This window comes from Anoplopoma fimbria, chromosome 7 (assembly GCF_027596085.1).
Source record: "Anoplopoma fimbria isolate UVic2021 breed Golden Eagle Sablefish chromosome 7, Afim_UVic_2022, whole genome shotgun sequence".
NCBI classification, from domain to species: Eukaryota; Metazoa; Chordata; class Actinopteri; order Perciformes; family Anoplopomatidae; genus Anoplopoma; species Anoplopoma fimbria.
The window spans coordinates 15,267,670-15,280,176 of NC_072455.1; the positions used below are offsets into that span (position 1 = coordinate 15,267,670).

The following is a 12,507-nucleotide window of genomic DNA, read 5'->3' on the forward strand; positions in this document are numbered from 1 at the left end:
CTTAATCCTATTAATTACAGACTTTTTAATCATGCAATGATGATGTTGACAACCCACATTTGATATTTGGTGTCCCGGTCCCATTGCAGCCCTATACAGAGGATGGTCCTTTGCCTTTTTGTATTTATTACCTGTCTTGTCTTTCAGTTTGTATACTTTTGCCATTTCCGTTTGTTGTGTTGGCCATCTGCTGCAGGTGTACTCCTGCCACACACTGGCGTGGAAGATGCACACACGTTACAAAGCAAATGCAAACCTTTAGCTCAGTGAATAGTTGCAGTGGGCAAATGTGTGTGTGTAAGAGAGAGAATGGGATAGCTGGAGGTTAATGCTTTGCCCTACGGTCCAAGCAAAGGGTGTGTGTGTGTGTGTGTGTGTGTGTGTGTGTGTGTGTGTGTGTGTGTGTGTGTGTGTGTGTGTGTGTGTGTGTGTGTGTGTGTGTGTGTGTGTGTGTGTGTGTGTGTGTGTGTGTGTGTGTGTGTGTGTGTGTGTGTGTGACTGACTCTTAATATTGATTTGGCTGACTTGAGGGATTATGTGAAACATCAGGGCTAGCAGGTGTTGAACAGACATAGATACTTGTATGATCTTACACGTAGGTAAGCGGCACAGCAGAAGGACATGATTTTCCTCTATAGTGTTTATCTAACTGTTTGTTCCTCTCCCACACCCCTCCTCTACACTCCCACCCCCTCTTTTATAACTTTCTTCCTTTTCTTTCTACTTCTCTCTTCCTGCATCACCTCCTACACTTCCCTTTCTTCACCTTCCTTTCCCCTTTCATTCCATTCTCCCCACTCTTCCTCTTTCATACCGTCTTTATTTCCTGCTTTCTTTTCTCTTGTCTCCTGTCAAATCTCCGCCACCCTAAATTATTTTACATTCACACCTCCTCTGCCTCTTCTGTCATCACACCTTCCAACCTCTTCCCAATCCCACTCGAATTTTTTTGCACCTCTTTCTTCTTCTCCACACCCGACCCCTCTGCTCTTCTACGCCCTCCCCTCCCCTCCTCTGTATCACCTTTTCTTTACCATCCCTTGCTCCATTTTTCCTCCTCTTTTTTTCCCACCCCTCCTCTATAGTGCCCCAACTCAGCGGGCGCCCGGTGCCTCCCCATCTGCCCACAACATCAGCAGCGCTGCCGCGACAGACCGTACCAACTTCTCCCGAGGGGTGGGCATCCGCAGCACATTCCATGCAGGCCAGCAGCGGGGTGCCCGGGACCAGCAGGGCTCCGCCTACCCCGGCGGGCCCGCGTCCCCGTCACTGTCACATGGCAACAGCCAGGCCCGGAGGACGCACGGCGCCACAGGAATTTTCAGCAAGTTCACATCCAAGTTTGTACGCAGGTGAGTGGCAGAAAAGGGGGGGGAGAAAATGGGAAAATGGTTACGATTATAACCTGAGAAGTTGTAGCAAGACAGATAGGACAGCAGAGGATATGTAGCAGAAGAAGAAAGTTTGTAGCTTGGTAAATGCAGAGCAGTCGTGGTACAGCTGTTCTATTTATTATCCAGCTAATTTGCAGCACAAGTACAGTTTAAAGCTTTTTCTGAGTATTGAGGTCTGAGCTTTATAGAGAAAATTACTAGGTTTACGTTACAAGTCATTTCATGTGCTTGGTTCCTCTCAAGAACAACGTATGCTACGTCCATGTCATCACTGGTTTTCAGAGTATTTCTTTAAAGGAGCTGGTCGCATCTCATCCTATCACTAAACTTGTGCTGATCTGCAACTCTGCTGGGAGTAGAAAGGGAGAGGAAGGGAACAGCTGCGTCTCCTCTATAATTTTGTTTGGAGCGGTGGTGACTGAGGAGTAATTTTGGTTTTGGTTCCACGTCAGGCCCAGTTCTCGTCTCCGTCCTCAACTGCAGGTTGCAGAATTAAAACTACTTTTATGGGTACCTAGTTGAAATACATGCTAAACTTCTTTTAATTAGAATTTTTTTAATTGTCTCTGGAAGTGGAATCAGCTTTGTAGCTTTGATCCAGTTCTAATGTGTAAATGCAGTGAGGTGACGACACCACATTGTGGTTATAAAAGTGGAAGGGAAGGAAAAACCTGACTTATAAAGTATCAACCAACTCTTTCACTACAGTGTCCATTGGTTTCTAGTTAAAAAAAGGCTCACACAACATTTGATCTCATTAATGTATGAAGGCTGATGAAGTCTGTACACAGCTGAGTCAGTGAGAGAAAAGTTAAAGAGTGCAGTGGAGACGTAAGAGGGAGCAGCGAGGCTGACTGGCATATCATAATGAGAGGCCGCCATCAGAATGGAAGATACGGAGGGGAGGGGGGTGACCGGAAGGGAGGGTTTAAAGGTGGCAGGAAGGAGCGACCCCTGAAAGCGGAAGGGCCAAGTGAGCCATGAAATACTGAACAGCTGAGAGAGCAGGTGAGGATGAGATCTTAATCATCGCTCTGGAGTTACCAAGCAGCTCTGGAGGTTCAGTATGAAGTGTTGAAATGTGTGAGGAAGGGAGTAAGTGAAAGAGTGTCTGCTTGTATTTTTGGCCATTCTAGCTTGAACACGACAGAAATGGAGAATGATCAAAGTGTCTTGCCTGCATGCGTGGGCGTTGGTGTAGAGAGTTGTGTGTGTGTGTGTAAGAGGCGGAGGTACAGGCACAGCTACTCTCTAGGCCTCCCACTCAGAGATACTGTAGCTCCGTGGCGACAGTATCCATGGTTACACCGGAGATATCACTTTTCCCTCAACTATAAATACCGCTAGTGGGGACACCTTGGCACGCACACGCACACACACACACACACACACACACACACACACACACACACACACACACACACACACACACACACACAGCTTGGCGAGCTTGTAGGAAGTAGAGGTGGTGGAGACAGAGAGATTGTGTTGCATTTGTACAGTTTGACAGTTGGACCACACACACACACACACACACACACACACATGTATATACACACACTAAAGCTTTATTAACATATCATTTAACCTCACCACTGCATTTTCCTGCTTGATCTGGAGAGTGATGTTTCTCTGGTATACGTGTGTGTGTGTGTGTGTGTGTGTGTGTGTGCGCGTGTTTGCGCTTGTGTGTGCGCCAGAATAAGTTCCTCATTGTGTGTTAAACATTAAGTTGTTGCTTAACCTGTGCATTTTTTTTCATTTGAAATGTGTCTTTGTCTGTGTATAGTAGGTTCTTTTCTCAACCTTTTTAAAAATGTTTGTCACATTTGAGCTTTTCACCTCACAAACACTTCTTTTCAGGATCACCCAGGACTGCTCTGTATGGAAAGGAGCGCTTCATTTCATGTTGGGAGGGGGGGGATCACGGATCACTGTGTTCAAACTGGTTCTCTTAATATAATTTTTCCACAGAGCTCATTAAATCTCTCCATAGGTGTTCTGGTGTGCGTTTATTAATGTCTGTTCACACATTCACACCAATGATTTAACATTTAAACACAAACCGATTGAAAGTGGACGGCAGCAACACTGATTTAGTTTTTTTGGTTATGTAATGTTGGTTGTGCTTGCTGCTTCAATCCCAAATGACCTCAGGTTCATGTTGGACAGTTTGCTTTTAAAGTTTGCTACTCAGAGGGCAGCTTGTCTTCTACAGGAACGTCATAAATCTATATGTTTTTATATATACGTTTGTTTCTCTTTCTTTCTTTATCCCTCTTTTGTTTTTGTAGAAATCTCTCGTTCAGGTTTCCGAGAAGGTAGGCAACACCCCCAACGTTAAATATAACCCCTTGATATATATACGTATATTCTCTTCTTCATATATATTTTACATATATATATATATATATTTCCTCCCCTTTTGGTGTTTCGTGCAGCTTTTTTTTTTTGTTTAAATCTCCCTTTTGTGCCTTGAGCCTTATCTTTTCTCCTCCTTTTCTTTCTGTGGTTGGCCCTTTTTTTTGAGCCTTCTGGTTTTGCGTGCCGTGTTTTAGCCCATTTTTATTTATTTCATTTTTACTAACTTCGCCCTCACCCAGCCACCCACTCACTTAACTCACTCACCCCATCATAACGCGGCACAATAACACCTCACCCCTCTTCGTCCCTACATCGTCCCTCCCACCCACCTCCTCCTCATCGCCACTTTTTTCATTTATTTACCAGGTAGAGTGTGTGTGTGAGCTCGTATCCCCCTGTAGCGTCCCAGATTTAGGTCAAGTCTTGATGGTGCAATAGATCAAACTACGGCCTTTCTACTCTTAACCCTTTCTTAGCTTCAGATGCAGGTAATGTTGTGCATCTTTTGAGGTTAATAGATATCTCCCTTTCCAAATCTTATAACCCGGTGAGGTAATCGTGTAAAAAGTTGCCCCATGAACTAATTTCCTCATGTCCATAAGCACTAAAGAGAGAGAAGAAGCGCAGGGATAGGAGCTTATAGGCTTTGTTACTTAACCCAGGATTGTTTAATGTTGCTAACCATTATCCAAGCTAACACCACCTACCAAACTACCACCCATCTCACCTCTGCTTTCATTGGTTTCGGGTCACTTAAATCAAATTAGAGACTGGGGTTGTGTTTCTAGTTTTTTGGTCCAAGTTAGTGACGATCCCACGGGGGAAGTGATTTATAATAAGAAGTCAGTGTCTGTAGTTGTTAGTTGTGGTAGAGAGGAGGAGAGGACCCGGGAGGGACGGAGCTGCAGTGTTTCTCAGGCTGCACTCTTTTCTGGAGGCTGCACTCTTCCTTTCTTTCATCGCTCTGTTCTCACTCTGGCACTGGCTCTCTAACAGCAGCAGCAACAGAACTGGATGGCTTTGACCTACTATGGCTGGAAAATACCTTTTATGCTGTGGACACATACACCAACATGCACACACATACACACACACACAGATGACACTTATATAAGTTACAAATATGTGCATTTGCAGAGAGGCACACAAACCTTAACATGAACACACATCTTGCCTCACATGCAAATGCATACATGATGACACACATTTATATATATATACATGCTGAACACATCTCACACACACACTTGCTGTAGAGTGTGTTGTCTGCTTTTTACCAGCAGGTCGAGCAATTCTCCTTGTAATCCGGACCATTGCTCCACCTGGTGGTTAGAAGCTGTAACACTGAAGCTAAATCTTTGGTTTTCTCACAAGTTATTAAATTTGAAATAAGAGAGGAGAAAAAATGAATCTGCCTAATAAATCTAAATGTATAAATTTGGGACAAATATGTTATGTTTATGAGCATATGAATAGCTGTATTTACACTGCAGTCTATGTAGTAGACAGTGAAAGTATCCAAAGTAATCATCTTATAAGCCCTTTGTTGTCCCTCAACGCCATAGTACCACTCCTTTGGAAGCCATTTTGCATCCCCTCATATTTAGCTAAATCATACAGAGCGTGCAAAATGGCACAAATTTCTTATTTTACATGGTTCACCAATTTACCTCTATTATTTAAGAAATCCTTGTGTAACTGTTTTCCACATCTCCGACTTGTCATTTTCCATGTACTATATTTTTAACCATCTTTCTGTTTCAGAAGTTATTTTTCATGATGTTTTGGTTATTTTTTAATGGGGCAAAACAGAAATAATGTCTTTCCCACTACAGAATGAATATTAAGACCATAAACTGTTGAATTTGTCATGTATGTGTCACTTTCCTTCCATCGTCTGCATGTGTTTAGATGTTTTCTGTCTCTGTGTGTCTTTGTTGTTTGCTTTTCTCCGTTCAGTTTGTTTCGTATGTTTTCTGTCTTGTCTGCTGTATGAGAGAGAATATGTGTGTGTGTGTGTGTGTGTGTGTATGTTCCACATGTGTTATATAGGATTTTTAAACAGCCTGTGTGTAGGTCCAATGTTACTAATAGAGGTTTAAATGCAGTGCTGGGGTCAATTAAGAGCCTAACCTCCTTTAGCCGCACAACTCGCCCTCACTGTGCCGACCGCTCTGTTCCAAACCATTCCATCCGGATCCAAGTGGTTCCATTTAATGTTTGTTTCCAACATTCCATTTTGTATGAACCCATTCCATTCCAAGCCATTCCATTCTGTTCCAAATCATTCCATATTACATTGTATTCCCAACATCTTTTTGGGATTTTGTTGCAATCTAATCTATTGCAAGCCATTCCATTCTGTTCCTGTATGGAAATACTTTAATTCTGATTTGATCCAGACCACAGCTGGTTACACAAGCTTTTTGTAAATTGCATCTTAGCCTAAGTATAACACAAGTGACATTTATGTTCAGAACATTGCAACTAGTGGTAACTAAGAAAGACTTGACATACAAACGTTGATTAATTAATTTAAGAATGGCTTTTTGCAACTCAATCCTTTTATTGACTCATCCTTTCAACCCATTGAACACTTGTGACGTCTCCTCATAGAGGAGCTGTCATACAGAGCTTACTCAGAGTGGACTGGCATTGGGATCCGTATTGTGGGCTGCGGAGTCATCAGGTGGCTCTGCAACTTTAAATTTGAAAAGTTGGAGGCCAAATGAGATATTTGGCTTCGATGGTGGATGTGGTTGGATTGGAACATTCAGGCAGGCATGGCGAGCAGCGCGACTGTGTTCAGCCGGCTGATTTTTTTCTATCTGTGTAAGAGTCCAGTTGTTGGCTTTTAGCCCTCAAAAAGACTAAACTTGTGTTGATTTTTCTCGAGGAGTCCGTATGAGGGAGAGGGTCGGGATGAGGGGAGCAGGTGAGATAAAGAGCAGCCCCGAAAAAACCCCTACAAACCCCCAGACTCTACCAAAACCGCCTGCCGATCAGTAGACTGGAGCAAATCAGTAGATGATCTCTGAGCTTGTTGTGAATGGCTGGGAGAGGGTTGTGGTGGGGCGGAGCTGGGACGTAATTGGATGGTGATGGTGATAACGGCTTAACCAATCAGGGGATGGGAGATCAGCGGTGAATGGTAGCATCCCAGAGAGTGAGAGTGCCGGTGTGGAGGTTGACCTGCATGTGCGTGCGAGGGGTTAATCGGACTTGAAGTACCCAAATGTGTGTTTGTGTGCAAGCAGACTTTAAATTCACTGTGTGTCACACACACACACACACACACACACACACACACACACACACACACACACACACACACACACAGATGTTAATCTACACAGCATCGGAGAGATCTGCACACACAAACACACACAGGGGTACTTAAAGATTTTTTTTTTTGCTTTTTGTCTCCATTCATTTTCACGACCTCATCATCTCCCTCTCCCTCTCAATCATCCCTCCCTCCTCCCCTCCTTTTTTTGTCTCTACTTTTTAAATATTTTCTCAATTCTCACACTTTTTTTTTTTTTCTCTCTCTCTCTGCTTATTGCTTCCTCATTCTCTCCCTCACCCTGTCTCTCCCCTGCCTCTCTTCTCCTTCCCCTTGCCTTTTCTCCTCCTACCCTTTGGCCACCCCTTCCTTCTCTTCCACCCTCCCATCCCTCACCCCAGGTCTATGCTGAGCAGTACAGTGGACAAGTCAGAGAAGACGTCAGGAGGCGTTCTCTCCTCTTCTTCCAACAATGATGAGAACAACTCCTCACCAGGATCTGTGAACACTGGTATGTGTATTTTTATGTTTTGACAACGCTCTTTCAGTAAGTATGTCCTCTCCATCTCAATTTAGGAGAACAAGTTTACCCAGTTTTACACCTCACAAGAAACTTCTTCTTCATGTTGCTGCATTGGTTTATTTATGCAAAACAAGAGGAGGGTCTTTACAACGCATCTGAAGAGTTCTCCAACTTTATGGAAGTGCAACACTAAGTGACTAAAGGACTGAGAGATGCATCTGCAGTGTAAATGCTCATTAGTTGCAGTTTTAGCAGATAGGATCTTCCATCTTTCCACAACCTCTTCATCAGTAACTAGTTGTTGTTTTTCTGTCAGCATCAAATGTCCTGAAAACTTGTGTTTTCAAGGTTTCATACACTGATTCAGTTATACTTCATCCTTCAGGTTATGGTAATCTATTATTATCAGGGCTATTTTATGTCAGAGAATATTGCAGTCATTCTGACTCATTTTTCATTCTGTGCTGGTTTCTCCACTCTGGTCACTCTTTTTTTTCTCTTTGTCCTCCTCACTTCATTTTATTATCCCCTTTTGTCACATCCTCTCATAACTCTTTTCCCATCACATCTGTTCACTTTGCCTCTTTTTTTCCCACTCTGTGATGTCCCTGTCTTTTCTCATCACTTGTCATTTGTCACTTTTATCACTTCCTCCTCCCACCTGTCTCTTTATTTTCTCTCATCTTTTACCCTCTCACCTCTCCCTCCTCTCCTCCTCCCCCCTTCAGGCGGCACCGGCACCCCTCCGGCCATCGGCAGCCAAAAGGAATCGGCCAAGCCGCGCTCGCTCCGCTTCACCTGGTCCATGAAGACCACGTCGTCCATGGAGCCCATGGAGATGATGCGCGAGATCCGCAAGGTCCTCGACTCCAACAGCTGCGAGTACGAGCTGCGCGAGCGCTACATGCTGCTGTGCGTGTCGGGCAACCCGGCGCGCGACGACTTCGTCCAGTGGGAGATGGAGGTGTGCAAGCTGCCGCGGCTCTCCCTCAACGGCGTGCGCTTCAAGCGGATCTCGGGCACGTCCATCGCCTTCAAGAACATTGCCTCAAAGATTGCCAATGAGCTCAAACTGTGAGTGCTGAGGAGCAGCGAGGAGAGATGAGATTAAAGCGTGGAGGAAGGGAGGGTGAAGGAGGTGATAGTGAGGATGAAGAGGATGCTGTAAGCGAGGTGGGGTCAGTGTGGAGGTCAGGAGGTAAGCTAACGGGTGGGATCACTTTAAAAATAACTCGATTGTTATCTGGACAAAGGTCTGAAGTAGGGCTATTTGGTTCTCTGAGACTAGAAATCGTTCCTTTTCTAGGAGTTTTGTTCCTTAAGTTCACGAGGCCCTGCCATTAGAAACTCTGAGTGGATTTCCTCTGAGTTGTGAAGTACTTATAGACCGAGGTCTTCTCTCTTCCCTGCTGGGTATTTTATTTTTTTTGTCACGTTCTACTTAGACGTTCCACTCTTCTGCATGTCCGATCTGCTCTCTCTGTTTTTTAAGTAGTCACACTTTGATCACTCTGACCACTCCTGTCACTTCTTCCTGCTATTTATTCAGTTTTTCTCTGCTGCCAGGTCTTTATTTGGATAGGGGGGAGCCCCGGGTCAAAATGGGGGATGGATGGAGGACAAATAGGGTGGAGAAAATTGCTGGGGGAAAAAAAATATCTGAATCTCTAACAAGTGGCAATGATTGACAGAAAGTTCGGAGCCTTATTTTGCTGGAAACTCAAAGGAGTTTTCATTGAATTTGTTCTGATCCTCCTCCAAAACTGAATGGACTCCAACTGAGCCAGGACTTTGGTTGCTGAAGTCCACTGTCTCTCTCTCCCTCTCTCACACACACACACACACACACACACGCACACATAATCCTACAGATAGACTTTGGATGCAGATGGATTTTTGACTGCTGCTGTTGGTTAAAGGACCCTCTCCACTCCACCTGCCCACCCAAACCTCCTCCCCTCCTGCACAAAAATGAACTTTTAAAAAATCCTTCACCTCCCTCCTCCCCCCACAACCACTCACTCTTCACCACCCTCTCTCCATCTAATTTCAAACTGAACTCAGCACAAACACATCCATCTTGTACGCCTCTTCACTCCCTTTTTTCTTCCTCTCCTCTCATGCCATCAAGTCTGAGGAGTCCAGTCAGACTTGATGACGTCATCGATTGTACGGGCTTCATTCAACCTGTCTTCAAGTCAAGTCCATACTTTTTTTTTTTTTTTTTTTTTTTTTTTTTTTTTTTTTTTTAGTTTCTACTTTTATGGCTTTTAAAAAGAGTTGTGCACTGGAAAAGAGGGGCATATGGGAAACTGGGGAGGGAAGGACAGCTCGTGGACGGGGTTGTCGATGGATTTTATGTTGCCTTTCATTGTAGAATTAAATTTGGGGTTTGTTTTTTTTGTTGTCAGCACATAAATGCTTGAATGATTTATTTGTATTGTTTTTGTTAAATGTTGGTATCACATCGGTTGGCATCACGCCTTCATATCCAGAATGTCAACCCTGAACCGACGCATTTCTTGTCCCTGTTTCTCTCCCCCCCAACATACACACATATCCGCTCTCTGCTACACGTGTTCCCAAAGAGCAAACACACAAAAATAAGTGTCTTTGGAGTGAGTAACAAACAGTGTGTGTGTGTGTGTGTGTGTGAGTGTATTATAAAAGATCACTGGAGGAAAAAAAAAAGAAAAACAAAAAAAAAGAATCAACGACGAATGGTGAATTATTTTCTTCTTCTACTTTTGATTTGATAATATATTTTTTGTGTCGTTGAAAATTTGGGGTTTGTACAGATTTGGATTTTTTCGGGGTTGGGGGGGGTAGATGGGGTGTGATGGTTCATGTCGGATCATATCATTGCTGCCTTTTTCGGTGTAGTGCACCTTTAACACACACATTTAACACACAACTCATAGTGTATCGGATTAATCAACCCCCCCAGTGCAGACAGCAGTTATCGGTGTATTTAAGGATGATGGTGGTGGTGACGGCTACTGCTCGTTCAACTTTTTGGCCATTTTTTTTTTTTTTTTCACGTCTTTTCTTTCAAAGGCCTTGTCGGTTCAGAACGGCTTGAAGCAGAAAGAGAAAGCAGGAAGGACTTCTTTGCCAAAACGTTCTCGTATCAGAGCACATGTTCTTGTTCGAAACCACAAAACCAGAAGACGTCATTTCCTTTCCCTCACTTTGCGTTGATGCTCCAGTTTGTCGAAGCAGAAAAAAAAAACACACGCACACACACACACATACACACACACAGGGGTTAGAGAAAGGGAGCAATTGGGATAAAGCTGGGTCCCGTCAGCTGGTCGTACCTAACAATTTTTTTTTTTTCTTTCTTTCTTTCACAATGACACACTGTCGTTTTATTATTTTTCTTTCAGTTTTTAATACTTCAGATTTTTCTTTAAAAGTTGATCATGTATTAAGGTGCTGGGTATTGGATTCTAATTATTATTCTGGCTGTTGCTGTTATATTATCTCTTTCAGGGTTGATTTTATTTACATTATTTCGTTTTACATTGCTGTAATTTACATTGATTTAAAAAGTGTTTTGAGCAAACTGTAACTGTAGTGGTGGGTTTGGGGTTGGGAGGGGTGATCAACTCCTGCAAAATGTATTATTTGTTTGTTTTTTTTGTGCAAAGACAAAATGATGAAAAATTACAATGATAGTAATAAAAACAATGATATAATGATAATCCGCCTCTGAAATCCATAATGAGAAAAGTGAGATCCATGCTCCTCCAGGAATGTAGTTCACAAAGTCTCACCACTGAAGCTCTCTATCGCATGTTCATAATTCCATTTTATCGAGCCCATCAAGCACTGATTTATCCATGTTTGCTTTAAATTTGATATTGAAAGCAGTCCTGAAGATTACCAGTGTTTATTGGCACTTCAGCAGGGTCATTGGCAGTGGACTGCAGTTTCTTTCCCAGTTTACACCTCCTTTCTGCCCCAAAACAGGGTTTTACATGGGCTCAGCATGTGAAGAAATATACTGTAATATATTTAGTTTTGAATATCATTCTCCTCTTAAGTGTAATACAGCTCTAATCATGTAAAGACAAATAAGAAAAAAAACATCTTAAGCAACCGCAAAACAGCCTCTAGAATAAAGTGGAATTGCTGCTTTAACTATTTGAACCAGCATTCAGTACTGTTTTTACCAGGAGCCCAGAGGGTTTATAAAGGACAGTTGGGTTTCAGATTCTGTCTGAAAACAAAGACGAAAACAAGCTGCTAGTTTAAATCCATGGCATATGTGGGACACAAGTGGTGATACTCCACATTAACAGAAGGGGGCATAAACTGTTAAACTGTTTCCTGTGCAGGTGTGCAAGTCTGTGTGATATTTACAACTGGGTCACTTTCAGGTGTGCAAGAAGTATTCCTGAGGATCAAAGGTTTGTGACGTGTATACATGTAAGTATATTTGCTTTGTTAAATTTTCAGACTTGTAATGTCAAGTATGTGACAGCAGTTCATGTGAAGGATGATTTAGTTATTCAGCATAGAGGCAATGTGATGGTAATCATACTGAACCGCCATGGCTGAATTCACCTAGTAGAGGGGTCACATGACAAAGTTCTGACAGTCATCTGCCTGCTTCAGAACAGAAACATACACTCTTAATTTTATATTTTACTTTTGAATGTCTTGAGGACTAAAACCCCTCCCACCCTGCCGACCGTTGCGTTTGCCTTATGCATGTACCCAGTTACCTTTATTTTTTTTTAAAGGCATAATAAAGGTACAATGTAAACTAAAGTTAAAAAGGTTTTTAACTAGATTTTACCACAGCGTCCCTCATAACACAGGATCTGCCTTTATTTTACTTAAGTCATGAAAATCCACTACACCCAAATTGTGATGTTTTGGGACCCCTAGGGGCCAATGGCAGTTGCCCATTTAGTTGTGTAAAAACACTG

At 42.9% G+C, this 12,507-nt stretch overlaps 1 protein-coding gene across 9 annotated transcripts in view; it reads left to right on the forward strand.

Moving 5' to 3' along the window:
- The window catches only part of mark2b (MAP/microtubule affinity-regulating kinase 2b), a 48,839-nt gene extending 37,660 nt beyond the window's left edge, over window positions 1-11,179 (forward strand). For 5 of the 9 annotated variants that reach the window (XM_054601822.1, XM_054601815.1, XM_054601823.1 and 2 more), the window contains 4 exons: window positions 1,086-1,352; window positions 6,655-6,693; window positions 7,446-7,555; window positions 8,296-11,179. In XM_054601822.1, the coding sequence (XP_054457797.1) occupies window positions 1,086-1,352; window positions 6,655-6,693; window positions 7,446-7,555; window positions 8,296-8,645 (766 nt within the window). In that variant the 3' untranslated portion in view covers window positions 8,646-11,179. Of the gene's footprint in view, window positions 1-1,085; window positions 1,353-3,688; window positions 3,716-6,654; window positions 6,694-7,445; window positions 7,556-8,295 lie in introns of all 9 variants that reach the window. The other 4 variants (XM_054601818.1, XM_054601824.1, XM_054601817.1 and 1 more) reach the window with 3 other exon arrangements.
- The last annotated feature ends 1,328 nt before the right edge of the window (window positions 11,180-12,507 follow it).